Raw genomic sequence first — 15,000 nt, 5'->3', positions numbered from 1 at the left:
CCCTCCATGTCCGGCCCGCGTGGCGGCGGGACGGCGTGTTGGCGGTGGGAGCGGCTCACCCGGCGGTGGCGCCGCGTGGCGTGGGCGGTGCACATCACGGTGTCGCATGCGCTCGCCGCCACCACCACCACCGGCAGCAGCGCGCCGACGTCGCATAAGCTCGTCCTCTTCCGCAGCAACGCGACGCATCATGAGCGCATCGTCCCGCGGCATGGGATGGTGGCGGGCGCTTGGCGGCGGCGGCAGCAGGTCGTCGTCGTCGTCATATGGCATCATGGCGCGGTGGTGAAAGCGTGATGGCGACAGTGACGCTGGGCGGCGGTAGGGGTCTCGGTCGCGTGGTGGCAGGCGCTCACGGCGGCCGGGTACGGGGCCTGCGCGTCCGCCACCACCACGTCGGTCCAGTGGTGGCGGCGGGTAGCGTGCAGCGTCCATGACAGGGTCGTAGCCATCGTCACGGCCATCGTCGTACACCCCGCGAAGCCGGCGTCCACCGCCACCTGGGGCGCGTGCGCGTGCCCGCCCGCCACCCCCTCCACGAGGCAGCATGCGCTCGTCCTCCCACAAGTGCTCGGGCCCGCGCTGCTCCCTGCGCCGGTCGCGGTCCTCGTTGCGTTCGTTGCGCGGCCGTCGGTGGTGGTGGTCGCCATCATCGTCGCCCGCACGCGAATGCGGCGACACCTTACGCCGGCCGAAGCGTGGCGAGAGGGAGCGGAAGCGCGACTTGCGGCGGGGCGCTGGGCTGTCCTCAGGCAGAGCATAGCGCTCGTAGCCTGCTGCCGCTCGCACACGGTTACCGCGGGCATGTTCATCAGCGTCATCATCATCGTCGTCGTCGTCATCATCATCAGCGCCGCTGCGCTTGCTTGCTTTGGTTGTGGCCTTTGACATGCGGCTGGCGCTGCGACGTTCTTCCTTCTCTTTTCGCTTTCGCTCCTTCTCCTTCTCCTTCTCCTTCTGCTTCTTTGTCTTCTTGCGCCCGCGGAAGAAGAAACTCCGCTTGCGCGCCACCGCATCCTCCTCCTCATCCTCATCCGATGATGATGATGACGACGATGCCGATGATGTTGTCTCCTCACCAGACAGCCGCACGTCGCCAGCACCAGCAACAACAGCACCATCGTCGTCGTCGTCGTCGTCGTCATCGAGAGCACTGCCGCCGCCGCTGCGTGATCGCATGCGATTGCGTCCTCTGCGGCCCTTTTTCCCAGCGCGCCGGCCACGTGGCGACGGCTGCGACAGCTGCGCCTCCAGACCACGCTGATCAAGTGCGCTCGCCTCGCGGGAACTCGACCGTCGCCGTTCGCGCCGCCGCCGCTCAACACGCCGCGCCTCTGCATCGAGCACGCCGCCATCATCGCCCTCGTCACCGCGGTCACGGTCCTCGTCGTCGGTGGTAGTGTAGTGCTCGGGGCGGTCCTGGTAGTGGTCTGGCAGTTTGCTGCGCTGGAACCCGGCGCTCGGGTCGTCGTCGTGCTCGAAGGGGAACACGGGACGCGCGCCTGGCACGCACGGGCAGGTCAGGGAGGAGGTAGAGGGGTGGGGAGGAGAAATTGTGATGGGGATTGGGGATGGGGAATGAACGACAAAGTTGCAAGTGCTGCGAGAGCAATTACACACACACACACACACACACACACACACACACACACACACACACACAGCCACGCAGACACAGACACGCAGACACACACTCACACAACACAAGCAAACACACACAAACAGAAACACACGCACCTGCGGGCAGTTTCTTCTTTGGGTGGCCGTGTGGCATTATGTCTTCAGAGTCAATGCCAAAGAGCTTGTCACTGGGGGTGCGGCGACTCGGGCTGTCCCCTCGTCGGTCCAAGCGCGGCCCGCGCCCAAACGCATCCCCGCCGTCGCCACCGTGTGCATCCACGTCCACGTCGTCCACAACAGCGTCGTCAAGCGCTGTGTGGCGGGAATTCATGGTGTCGCGACCGGCGCCGTTCATGTCCTCCTCGCCGCTGCCAGAAACGCTGGAAGTGTCTTCTAGAGACATGAAAGGGTGCAATGGTGACGCAGCCGTGATTGAGTGCAGGGTGATATGAGAGTGAGCGAGTGTGTATGGAAGTGTGTGTGTGTGTGTGTGGTGTGTGTGTGTGTGTGAGGCATGTACGAATGTGTGTGCGTATGTGAGTGCGTATTGTGTGTTGTGGAAGGAAGAACGGCGTGTAGAACAGAATGAGCAGAATGCAGGCGTGTGCTGTTCGGAGTTGCTCACCTCGGCGCGGTGGGGGCCCATCAACAAGGACAGATGTGCTGGCAGTGCGAAGAAGTTGGGAGTGCGGAGGAAAGGTGAGTAACGCATCAATGTCAGTGCAACAACAACAACAACAACAGCAACAACAACAACAACAGCAGGTGCCACCACCACCACCACCACCACCACCACAACAACAACAACAACAACAACAACAACAACAACAACAACAACAACAACAACAACAACAACAACAACAACAACAACAACAACAACAACAACAACAACAACAACCCTCAGCAACGTCGACATACCGGTCGACAAATATGGCGGCTGTATCCGATGCCTAGCGTGCGACATGCATGCGTGGTGCAATCAAGGTGAGGATGGATAACAAGCACAACTGCGCGTCCTGTGGGCGCTTCTGTGGACAGGAACGCGAGTCACCCACACGTTCTGCAAGCGAACACACATCGCACCCACTTGCTCCCCCGCTCCCGTTCCACGTTCACCTCCACCGTTGGACGCACCTTCATGTACTTGTTGAGGGCGCTGCCTCCGTAGTTGACAAGTGCGCCGACAACTTTGGAGAAGCGTGCCCGGTGCTCGTCCAGAACCTGCAGTTGAGCCATGCGGCGGGGAGGTGGAGCGAGTGTTGATTGGAATGGAACGTGAGAAGATAATGGTTGGGATGTCATGACGAATAGCGGAGGCAGCTGGCGCGGGGCCTGCACTGGGGCATGAGAAAGGAACACCGTGGGCATAAGCACGCACGCACACACACACACGCGCACACACACACACACAAACACAGACGTGTGTGTATTGTTGTGATACCTTCTCATAGAACGTGTCCAGAAAGTCCTGCAATGCCGTTTTGGAGTCTTCGACCACGCCGTGTTGCTGATGGATTGTTGTTTGATGTCGTTTGGGGGCAATATCAGCACAGGATCGAAGAGCAAACGCCCGCACAGCACATGTAAGCACGCAAAACAAAAACACACACACACACACACACACACACACACACACACACACACACACACACACACAAACGCACACACATGGGAGCGCAGTGACTGACATCAATGACGTCGGAATCTGTGCGATCATCTGTCGCCTTGCCGTGCTTCTTCTCCAGCTTTTGCAGCTTCTTTTCCTCCTTCTTGATTTCCTGTCACCATGTCACAGCACATTCACACACACACACACACACACACACACACAGACATTCGCACACACACACACACACACACACACACACAGACATTCGCACACACACACACACACACATTCGCACGGATGCAAGGTGTGAGTGGTGTGGAATGACTGCACGTGATACTCATTCGTTGACAGATGGAATTGGCGCGGCCGGCATACCTGTGTAGCTTTGGCCTTGCCCTCCTTCAGTTCTTTCTCCAGCGCCTGGCATTGGCGGGGCAGAGGAGGAGGAGGAGGGGTGAGTATGATGGTTGACGGTGGACGCCACAGAGGTGTTAGCACGCAAGCGTGTGCACTTATGCCACTCACGACAGAGAAACTAACACGCACACAAATGTTCGTGCACACAGAAACACACACACACACACACACACACACACACACACACACACACACACACACACACACACACACACACACGCAAATAAACAACCCACCAGCCAACCAAACACACACACCGATTGCGTCTTGGATGCGTCCTGCACGACGGCTTCGATTGCTGGGATCAGATCACTCTCCAGCACATCAACCTGGCGCAGCGAATCATGGCAGATTGTGAGATGAAAAAGTATGTTCCCTCAATGGCACGATGCGTGTGTGGTCAGTAGGCTGTGGTTGCAAAAGGGATGATGACCAGCACCGCAAGCATGGAAGACCTGGTTCCAGTGGAGTTGTTGGCACTTGCGGAGACACTCGCTGCCCTTGACCACAGCAGAGCCTATCATTTCACCATCGTGCACGAACATGACCCATGGACAGGGGGAAGGTGAGCTGAGCAACCGACACGGTGAGCAGAGACAGACAGACAGGCAGACAGACAGAGGGGCACAGGGACACACAGACAGGGGGGCAGAGGGGCACAGGGACAGACAGGCAGACAGACAGAGGGGCACAGGGACACACAGACAGGGAGGCAGAGGGGCACAGGGACAGACAGGCAGACAGACAGAGGGGCACAGGGACACACACACACACACACACACACACACACACACACACACACACACACACACACACACACACACACACACACACACACACACACAGAGGCAGACATGCACACACATACACATGCACACACTCTCTCATTGCATGCTTTGCACGTACGCATGTCTTTGACACGGCGTGGGCATTTGGGCGGAGGGCGCCCCAGCTCGCTAAGAGCTTCTTGCACGCGTGTCTCTGCAGCTTGGATGGCTGCAAGCGGAGGCAACAAATCAAAGGGAGCAACCAATCAAAGTGAGCAAGCAAGTGACGGACAGACAAGCAAGGAACAGACAAGCAAGGAAGATGGTGTGCCCGTTACCGTCGGTATCGACACGCACACACACACACACACACAGACGTACCTGCGATGGCTTTGATGTATTTTGAAACCTCTGCAGCCACCTTCTTGAACTTTGGCACCACGGTTTTCAACTCCTGTTGGTGTGCATGTCAGCAGGCAGCGCCTCGTTTGATCAGCGAATCACACATCATACAAACAAAGCACAACTGTCAAGCAACCACAACGCAAACACACACAACACAGCACACACACACACAACACAGTCCACACACATACACACACATATACACACGGCACACACGCGCACGCACACGTTTGACACATCGCACCGCACCCACTCACATCCAGTTGCGTGGCAATGTCACCCTCAACATCCAGATCTTGATGCTTGCCCATGGCGAACGCATGTGTTCTGCTGATGTAATGGCGCTGCTGACGTTGACGAGCAGGCAACGACGGGCAAAATCACCACCCGCCTGTACTGGTATCTTCCTCCAACTCTGCCGTCCTAGAGAGTGTTGTTGCTGTTGTTGTTGTTGTTGTTGTTGTTGTTGTTGTTGTTGTTGTTGTTGTTGTTGTTGTTGTTGTTGTTGGTGGTGGTGGTGGTGTCTTAGTGGTGGGTGCGTGCACGTTCCACTCCTCCCTCTCTTATCGTTGTTGTCGTTGTCGAGACGAACAAGAAGGTCTGTCTTTGTGGGAGGACAAGCACAGAAGCAAAGCAACACTTTTTTTCCGCTGTGTGGTGTGTGTGTTTTGGTTTTCGCACACAACTTTTTTTTTTTTGTTTTCGTGCCCCACCCCCTTTGCAAATTGCGCACAGCTGACAGCGGAGAGCAATTCGCAAAACCGATGTGTCAAGCAGCCACATCAAGAAGCAAGCACAGCCCAGTTACGCACACAACCCCACAACCACGGATTCTACTCACGCTGACACCAGTGACGCACAGCTGTGACTGAGCCGGACACAACACAACCAACCAGCGACGTACCGCGCAGTGGCCGCAAACGGAGTCATTTACATTCATCTCTTGATTCCCGCAACAACAACGTGAGCACACGCGCGTCGGCCAACAAAAAAGGCAACACCAAAATCAGCAGACAGATACAGCAACACAAACAAGCGACTGTCCGCAGCAGCTGTCCACAGAGACAACAACAACAACAGCCCCTTTGATCCAAAGGAGACAGAAAAATAGGCACAAGCCAACAAGCAAACAGAAAAAGGACGCCAAAGCCCGCACAGAAGGGAACCAAGAGAACCAGAGAACAGGCAAGCACGCAAAGATGGCTCAGAAGATGCCTCAGAAGCAGCAGTGTTTTGTTTGGAAGACATTTGGGCTCTGCGCAGGACAGGCAGAAACGGGGACCCACCGCTGCCACCATCTGCACGATCCGGCAGTCAAGGGCGTGTGGCTTGAGCAGGCTCGCGCGTATCTGCCGCACGCGTACCGCTATGGCAAGTATCGTCCTTCCTTCGAGGACTTGAAGCAGGCTGCTGCCCAGCAGCCGTCCATTTCCAAATCACAGCCCAACACCCACGTCCGGCGGCTCCTCAACGAGAAGAACCAGACGCCAGCCCACTTCTTGATCGACATCCTCGTGCTGCAAGACTTCTACGTGAAGCGAGAGGCTGAGGACGTTGTCAATTTTGCCATCCAACACCGACGCAAGCTGGAGACGAACAACCAGAAACGGGCAAACTTCTACAACGCGCTGCGCTACTGCACATACTGTTCCATCGTCCACATGCCCTATGGTGTACTCCCGGGCATCGACGCGACCATTGCGTCGACTGTAGCCTCCGCGGCCGTGAGCCGTGTCAACTCTGGTGTTGCGCCGCTGCCGCATGGTGCGCCGCCACTGCCGGCGGAGCATGTGCAGCCCGGAGGTGGTGTGGCTGCGCCCGACGCTGCGTGGTGCTGCATCTGGTATGTGTTTGGCGCGTGCTGGGGTGCTCGGCTTCCAGAACACGACGATATCCGGTGCCGCTTTGAGCACGGCGACGAGGTGTACCAGCGGTCTATCCTGGTGGCATACGAGAGCGACCCAGATGTGCGCAGCGACCTCAAGCGCGTTGTGCGTGCCGTGCCTTTCCACCGCGTGTTTGCGGAGATTATGGAACTTGCCCAGAACGAGCAGGAGGAGGTCACCACGACCCTCATCACCGTTGTCCGTGAAGCCATGGACATGCTACGCAATACGGCCGCGCAGACCATGAAGGCCCTTGACGAGCGTGAGGCTTTTGACGAGTACCAGGCACTGGCGTTCCGCGCATGCCTGGATGCCGGGTTTCCTGCAATCAAGCTCAAGAGTGCACCCGGCCCTCACGTTGTGGTCCACGACGACGACGACGATGGTGACGGTGAAGATGACGACGTCGACGATCGCGGTGTTGGTCATGGTCGCGGTGGTGGTCGCGGTGGTGGTCGTGGTAATGGTGGTCGAGGTGGTTGTCGTGGTAATGGTGGTCGAGGTGGTGGTCGAGGTGGTGGTCGTGGTAATGGTGGTCGAGGTGGTGGTCGAGGTGGCGGTGGTCACGGCCAGCGAGATGAGCGACCGTCGTGTCCTGTGTGGCAGGTGCTGCGCTACTGCCCAAACCGCAGCCACTACCACAAGACGCCGTGCAACTTCTTCCACCCGTACGTCAACTGCACCAAAGCCTCCGACCACAGCGCTCTGCTGTGCTCATTTGGCCACAAGGAGAAGAACGGCCTCTCGCACGATCAGTGGAGGCGGCTTGTGCAGGCGCTGTATGGGCGAGACGCGACGCAGCTGCACATGCACCACAGCGCCGTACGCACAGCCATGCAGCAGAAGGGGCGCACCCTTAGCACCATGCTCATGGACATTGTGAGGGAGGCCGACCAGCTGCGCATGCGCTACGGCGACAACATGGGCCTGTACAAGCAACGCATGACGCAGCACTACGGGAACCGGTCCCTCACGTACGAGGACTTTGTCAACATCTTTGCCATCACACTCAACGCGGGCAACGCCGCGACTGTGCCGCGCTTCCTCACCCGCGCACCCCAGGCGAAGAAGAGCACCTACAGCAACCACGGTGCTGCCGATGATGATGATGATGATGATGATGATGATGACATGGCAACGGCCGTGCACGTGGGCGGAGGTGACGAGGACATGCACACCATGGTGCATGGCGGGAAGAGCACCAGCGCTGACAGCGGCGACTCCGCCACGTTGGTGGATGGACGCAAGGGCAGCTACCCCTACGATGATGATGATGACGACAACAGCGATGGCTGTGGCGGTGGCGTTGAAGATGAGGGCGCCGCGCCGCACATGAGCGGGCTGTTCCACGGGACGCAGCTGGACGTGTGCTTCCTTCTCGATGCCACCGGAGGCATGGAGCCGTACTTTGCGGGCGTGCTGGCAGCCATGCAGCGCACAGCACAGGAGCTGCACGCCACGCACGGCGCTGGCGAAGACACGGGCGCGGTGCGGTTTGCACTCGTTGCCTACCGCGACAAGACACACCTGGCGGACGACCGGCCCGAAGTTGTGCACTTTACGCCCAACCTGGACGCGTTTCTGTTGCGCCTGAAGATGGTGCACCCCCAGGGCGGCGCCGACTATGTGGAGGACGTGCGCGCGGGCCTGCAGTGCGTGCACGATCGCCTTGAGTTTCGCCGCGAGGCCACGCGCGTTGTGCTGCACATTGCCGATGCGCCGTGCCACGGCCGCCTCTTCTACCACGACCTGGTCGACAGCTTCCCTGACGAGGACCCTGAGCGTGTGCTTGGGCTCGTGCGGTGGCTGGCCAAGGAGCAGATTGAGTATGTGTTCGGCGGCATCAGGGACCCGCAGGAACGCGACAAGCACCCGTTCTCCACGCGCAAGATGTTTGATGAGTTTGACGCTGCGTACGCGGGTGCGAGCGCGACGGGCCGGCGCATGACGTGGGTGGACACGAGCGAGCCCGCGGCACTGCTGCAGGTCCTGCATCAGATCATGGCGTCAAGCATCTCCACATCAACAAAGCTCGCCGAGGACTTTGACAAGCAGCTGTCCCTCGGCAGCGGCCCTGCTGCACATCGCCCGCGCCAGCATCAGCACCAGCCGCAGCGGCAGCGGCGTGTGGACATGCAGCCCGGTGCCATCATGTGGGGCACGGTGCCGGCCATGTCCGAGTGCACCACGACGTCGCTGAAGCTGCAGTGTGATTTCGCGAACATGCCCAACCTCAAGGCAGACATGTTTGCCGAGGAGACGCGTGCGAAGCGTCGGATGCAGTTGTACCCGCTTGCCTTCAACAAGGGCACGTTCCGTGTTGTGCACCGCGCGCGTGCGCTGTTTGCGTCCGGCAGCACCAAGCTCGTGGTGGTGAAGCGGCCCATCTTCATCGTGCCTGCGCAGCGCGAGCGGGAGCTGTGTCTCGGGGAGATGCGCGAGCAGACGGTGGCGCAAAAGCTTGCCCTCGAGTTTATGAAGGAGTTGAAGCGTGCGGGCATTGCCACGGGGATGCAGAGGTTGAAGCTGGTGTTTGCCAAGCCAAACCTGGTGGAGGTGAAGGGCGCACACCGCTACCACGAGGCGCTGCGAGCGCTTGCGCCGCACATGGAGGTGGGCGACCTGAACGGGTGCTGGGTGATGGAGAAGCAGATGATCAACGGCAACTACACCAAGTACTCGAACAACGCCGGCAAGGTGAACCATGCAGACACACCGGAGGGCATGGTGGTGCACGCGTTCAGCCACTGGACGCACGCGCGGACCAGGGGCCGGTTCATGGTGGTGGACCTGCAGGGCACATGCACGGAGATGGGCATCTTCCTTACAGACCCTGTGGTGCACGACTCGAGGAACAAGGAGTTTGGACGCCTGTTCAGTGCGGGCGATCGCGGTGCCCGCGGCATTCGCGATTTCTTCAGGACGCACAAGTGCAACCACATCTGCCGCGGCCTCCAGCTCAGGAAGCCCGCGCTTTAGGGGCTTTGTTTGGACGGTTGTGATTGTGTGATTGTGGTTGTGATTGTGGTTGTGGTTGTGATTGTGGTTGTGATTGTGTGATTGCGTGTGATTGCGGTTGTGTGATTGTGGTTGTGCGTGTGTGAGATTGTGTGTGATTGTGGTTGTGATTGTGATTGTCAACTGCTTGACTTCCTACCGATCTGCTCGTTGTGTTACAATTCCTAATGTCGCGTCATGTTACATGCATTGTGACGCAGAAGGTCGATGATTGTGTATGTTTTCTGTCTTTCCTTTTGTCTTTCCTTTTGCTCTTGTTTGCTTCGCCTTCTGTCTTGCTTTCTTAACTTGCCTCTTTTATCATTTGGTTGATGATGGGAGTGTGTGTGTTGACAGCGGGGTTCGTTTGGGAGGGGAACCTTGCTTTTGGTTTCTGTTGCATTGCGTGTCACGTTAACAAAAAGCCCTCCCTCAAAATCAAACGTGAATGTCACAAGTGAAGGAACTAGCAATGGTGCGTGTGTGTGTGTGTGGGGGGGGGGGCGGGGAGGTGAAGAGGAGAGGACGACAAGGACAACAGCGGCAGTGACCCAACGCACACATGTACACATGGAAACATGAACCTACACACAGACACACACACACATGTGGAGACACAGGTATCAGTGCAAGGCAGCGCGAATGTGGTCTGGGTGTGTGAGGAAGGAGGACAGGGGCATTGGGTCAATGCCAGCGGCTGTCATGGCTGCGCAAAACCATTGTCGTTGTTGATGTTAAAGTGGTTGATTGAAAGGTGGGGAATGAGTGAACAGAGCATCCATGTGTTGTCACGATGGCAAGTCGAGTGCAGGCAACAAACACACACACCCACACCCACACCCACACCCACACCCACACCCACACCCACACCCACACACACACCCACACACACCCACACATATGCACACACACACATGGGCAGATACCAACAGCAGTAGCAGTGTACCTTTGGCATATGCCTGATACTTGGCGGCGATGCGCGGGTGTGTGCGTGTGAGCGTGTTCACATCGTCACGCGTGCTTGATGGGGGCGCTCGGTCAACGGTGATCAGCTTCACGTCTCCTTCCTGCCATGGTGCGCATGGGATCACAATGACAGCGGTGGTGATGATTCAGGTGTGGATTCATTGTGATGTGATGTCAGCCCGTGCATTGCGACACAAACCAAACATGACAAACAATGCGACAATTCTCATCCTCTTCCCTGCATGTGCAAGCAACGAAACAAGCTCAAACACACACACATACATACATACACGCACACAGAAACACAGGCACACGCACACATACACACAGGCACACGCACAGATACACACCTCAAGAGCCTCCTGTTCAATGCTGTCAAAGGACTCTTGTAATTGCTTCAGAAAGTCGCCGCCTTTTCGCATCCGAAACCACGATGACGATGATGATGATGAGCCTGCCGCTTGTTTTGCGCGGGTGTTTCGCTTGCGTGTTCCTGTGGTGCCGCGTCTCTTGCCCTGTCTCTTCCGCTGTTTTGTTTGGACGCTACTCTCACGGGCACCACCACCATCACCATCACCATCGCCATCATCATCTGTACCATCGTGTGGCGACAGCAACGCGCACGGTACAGATGCATGGCCGCCAACACCACGCTCGTTCTCAGCTGAGTGTGATGGCGAGGAAGACGAAGATGAGGAGGACGGGTGCGACACGGAACCGGAACAGTCTCTCGCTGCCGCCGTTGCTTCTGCGGCTGTTGTTGCGAGGGATGGTGATGATGATGATGATGAGAAAACGGCCATGTCTTCAGACGCATCACTCATGTCATCGTCATCAGGTTGTCTGGCGCCCTGCACATCAGCCTCCTCAGCACTGTGACTGCTGTTGGCGGGCGTGTGCCTTGTGCTTTGGGTGTGCAAGCGGCGTGATCGCGACCGTGCTGCGGGCACCGTGGTCCTGTGCCGCTGCCGTCGGCCGCCGTACGGGTGTGTGCGAGGTGCAAGCACCCACGCAGGAACATTTGTGGCAGCAGTAGCAGCAGCACCAGCGATGGCGGTGGTGCTTGCCTTGAGCGTCTTGCACGCCATGCTGGACACGGTTGAAGCTGCGGTGTTGTGACCACCCCACAGCCGCGAGCCAAGTAGTGATGGAAGCACAGGCTCCATTGGATCAGCGGCATGCGCGTGCATTGAGTGTAAGGGCTGGGAGCGACTGCGAGGCAAGCTCTTCCGGGATTGTTGCAGATCGGGGGCTGTGTTGTGTCCTGTTTCACTCAGTGTGCGATCAACACCAGCCATCCCACCGGTTTCACCACCTTCATCATCCGTGTTCGGGTTGGCGCCGTTCTCATTCTCGTCCTCACAGGCATCATCGTCCCCATCTTCGTCGTCGCACAGCATGATTGGGTTGAGGCGGGTGATGGACGATCGCCGCGAGAAGCGGGACGCTGACCGGCTCAGGGGCAGTCGGTGGCGGCGAGTCCGTTGCGAGGCCACAGCGGACGACGGGCGCGATGGCGATGGCGTGGCTGCCTTGGAGGATGCGTAAGGTACAGCAGCAGCAGCAGCAGCAGCAGCAGCAGTGGTTGATGCATGGGTTGACCTCAACCGCGAAGGTGGAGGCGGCGGCTCGTCCCCAGTGAAGAGGTGCTCGATATCCACTGCGTGAACGTGATCAGCGACACTGAATGTCGCACGCTGGGCTGCCAGTGCAGCCTTTCTCCTTGCTGCGGTTGTTCGTGTGGTGATTGCCGCTGTACGTTGCGGAGTACCGGTGGCTGCTTGTGGTGTATGAGTGGAGGCTGCTTCTGGGTCGTGTTTGCTCGCACCATTCCGTCTCCCTGCGCCGTCACCAGCGGGATCATCAATAGCGGGATCGGGATCATCGTTATCATCATCATCTTCATTGCTTGTTCGCTGGGTGTCTGCAGCTGTTCCAGTGACGGTACGGTGGTGCTTCGTGCTGCCACCAGTGCGGCGGCGACTGCGCGGCGGCTGGTGCTTCGTGCTGCCACGCTTCTTCCTTCCGTCACGACTTCTGCCCTCATCCTCTTCCGCGACAACCTTGCTCTGGTTTGGTGCGGGGGAAGGGGAAGCAGGGACGATCTCCTCAAGCAAGTCGACCTCCTCCAAGCTTGCAAAGTACTTCTTGAGCCGGTCCAGCTCCGCCTGCCTTCGCTGCTCCGCTGCCGTTGTGCCTGCAGCAGCTGGTGATGCAGTGGATGCAAGTCGTGCTGTTGTTGTTGTGGCGCTTGTGCGCATCGTGGCGGTCGTCGCGGCTGTTTCGAAAAAATGGCGCCAGCCAACGACAAGGGGAAAGCGACACCATGAATTAAGGGCATCGTTGCTCTGTCTGCGAGTTGAGCTGTGGGTGCTGTTGGGTGCTGTTGGGTGTGCTTGGTTGGCGGTTGTCTACGGGATGCTTGGTTGCCTCCCCTCATCACACGCCCTCTCACATCACATCACATCAGCACATCCTGTTCGTGACATCAGAGGTACGGTCTATTGTGGTGCTCCGAGTACGAAAGCGGGGAGCGTGGCACATCATTCAGTCGTTCTGTCATTCATTAGGAAGAAAGGGTCGGTCAAATCAGGAAGGTGATTGATACAAAGCGTGTGTCGCGCTCGCACAAGGAAAGGGCGGCAGCCATCAGAAGGAAGAACAAGAACAAGAAATGGGAGAGGGGAACCGGGGGGCAAGCAAAGAGGAAACAACGTCTTTGTGCCACATTGTACGAAACACAATGGACATGACAAGGAACAACGAGGTTTCGCGCCTCACATGAAACACGCACAGTTGTACGTGCATTGACGCTTCACGACACCACACTTATGCTTCACACACAGTTGTACGTGCATTGACACTACACGACACCACACTTACGCTTCACACACACATACACGCAGACACCAAAAGCAACAACAAAAAAAAAAAGAGAAAGAAAGTCAAGCAAGCAGGCTCAGTGCTTCTTGGCGAGGGGCGTCGTGTCCGGGATGTCAACAGGGGAGGACGCCGAGGAGGAGTACGAGTCATCCAGGTTGACAAAGGTGGCGTTGGTCACGTAGGCGCCGGGCGTGACATCCTTGGACCACTCCAGCGGGCCAACCTGGTACATGTTGCGGCGGCGGCGGCGAACCACGTGGCACGCGAGCATGACAATGGCGGCGAGGAACGTGGCCGCGCCAACGGCACAGCCAATGTACGCCATGTTCTGCGACCACCACGACTGGTCGTCCGAGGAGGAATCGTCCCAGGGGTTGCCCATGTCCATGACGCTGCTGAGCTGGGAGCTGAGCTGAAACATGAGGATGGTCTGCGCATCTTCCGCTGTCGCGCCCTCGACAACTTCATACTCAATGGTCTGGCAGGCGGGGGTCTGCCAGGGCTGGTACCACACCGTGGCAACAATCTGTGCCGGCGGCGCCTCCGACTGCATGAGGAGAGCCCGGCACACGTAGTTGATGGCCTGCTCCTTGGTCCTGAAGCCCTCGGGCGGGATGGGCACTTGGTCCTGGCTGGGTGCAGGTGGCAGCGGGTGGTCGGGAAGGCGGGGGCGGTGCTTGTGGTGGTCCTCGTCATCATGATCGTGGTCCTCGTCGTCATGATCGCGGTGCTCGCCTTCGTCGTGGTCGTGGTCGTGATCATCGTGGTCGTGATCATCGTGGTCGTGTTCGTCGTCGTGATCATCATCGCGACGGCGGCGGCGGTTGCCTGATGAAGCGTGCAGGGGCATCATCAGAGGGGCCTGCTCGGCAATGTCGCGGCAGTAGCCCATCCAGGTCACGGAGGCGTGGATGCGGTACTTCACGCCCGCCACAACCTGCGACTCAACACGCGACACGTTTTGGATGATTGGGACCATGGACAGGCTCTTCGCGTCGTATGTCATCTTGTCCACGATGCATTGCAGGCTGCCCTGAATGGCCTCATCGCTCAGGTCAAAGTCAACAATGTCGTGGAAACCGCCAACCTTGCTGCCACCAGCAGTGGTTGTGGTTGTGGTCGTTGTCGTCGCGGCTGTGGTTGTTGTTGTTGTCGTTGTCGTTGTCGTCGTTGTTGTTGTTGTCGTGGCATCTGTTTGGGTGCCTATGAAGTGGGGAAAAAGGCAGAAGGGAGTCAGACAATGTGTGAGGCAGATAAGATGGAGTGCGGTGGACAGACAGAGGCGAGGGGGAGAGGCATCATACGCTCCCTTCTCCAACAACAACAACAACAACAACAACAACAACAACAACAACAACAACAACAACAACAACAACAACAACAACAACAACAACAACAAACAACAACAACAACAACAACAACAACAAACAACAACAACAACAACAACAAC

The 15,000-nt window shown here is 57.9% G+C and overlaps 5 protein-coding genes across 5 annotated transcripts in view; 1 reads left to right on the top strand and 4 right to left on the bottom strand.

The window, feature by feature from the left end:
* PTSG_03803 (uncharacterized protein) overlaps positions 1-2,023 on the bottom strand; it is a gene marked incomplete at both ends in the record, with an annotated part of 3,418 nt that extends 1,395 nt beyond the window's left edge. Inside the window, 2 exons of the mRNA XM_004995479.1 lie at positions 2-1,502; positions 1,738-2,023. Of these exons, the coding sequence (XP_004995536.1) occupies positions 2-1,502; positions 1,738-2,023 (1,787 nt within the window). The remainder of the gene's footprint in view (position 1; positions 1,503-1,737) is intronic.
* Positions 2,024-2,667: 644 nt separating this feature from the next.
* Positions 2,668-5,129, bottom strand: PTSG_03802 (uncharacterized protein; the record flags this gene model as incomplete). Its single annotated transcript, XM_004995478.1, has 10 exons — positions 2,668-2,680; positions 2,708-2,841; positions 3,062-3,127; positions 3,309-3,398; positions 3,605-3,649; positions 3,904-3,975; positions 4,102-4,163; positions 4,553-4,642; positions 4,795-4,867; positions 5,076-5,129. 10 exons carry the CDS (start codon positions 5,127-5,129, stop codon positions 2,668-2,670), a joined length of 699 nt encoding a protein of 232 aa, XP_004995535.1.
* Positions 5,130-5,588: 459 nt separating this feature from the next.
* PTSG_03801 (uncharacterized protein) lies at positions 5,589-9,683 on the top strand (the record flags this gene model as incomplete). Its single annotated transcript, XM_004995477.1, has 1 exon — positions 5,589-9,683. Exon 1 carries the CDS (start codon positions 6,018-6,020, stop codon positions 9,681-9,683), a length of 3,666 nt encoding a protein of 1,221 aa, XP_004995534.1. The 5' UTR covers positions 5,589-6,017.
* Positions 9,684-10,324: 641 nt separating this feature from the next.
* On the bottom strand, positions 10,325-12,946 carry PTSG_03800 (uncharacterized protein; the record flags this gene model as incomplete). Its single annotated transcript, XM_004995476.1, has 3 exons — positions 11,018-12,946; positions 10,648-10,768; positions 10,325-10,407 (listed from the first exon to the last, which is right to left on the bottom strand). The coding sequence occupies exons 1-3, from the start codon at positions 12,926-12,928 to the stop codon at positions 10,325-10,327; spliced, it is 2,115 nt and encodes a 704-aa protein (XP_004995533.1). The 5' UTR covers positions 12,929-12,946.
* Positions 12,947-13,148: 202 nt separating this feature from the next.
* The window catches only part of PTSG_03799 (uncharacterized protein), a gene marked incomplete at its 5' end in the record, with an annotated part of 2,390 nt that continues 538 nt past the window's right edge, over positions 13,149-15,000 (bottom strand). Inside the window, one exon of the mRNA XM_004995475.1 lies at positions 13,149-14,753. Within this exon, the coding sequence (XP_004995532.1) occupies positions 13,627-14,753 (1,127 nt within the window). The 3' untranslated portion in view covers positions 13,149-13,626. The remainder of the gene's footprint in view (positions 14,754-15,000) is intronic.

Source organism: Salpingoeca rosetta, assembly GCF_000188695.1.
Source record: "Salpingoeca rosetta unplaced genomic scaffold supercont1.8, whole genome shotgun sequence".
In the NCBI taxonomy this organism is placed as follows: Eukaryota; class Choanoflagellata; order Craspedida; family Salpingoecidae; genus Salpingoeca; species Salpingoeca rosetta.
The sequence above is the reverse complement of the archived record's forward strand: the minus strand, read 5'-3'. Positions and strand labels throughout refer to the sequence as shown.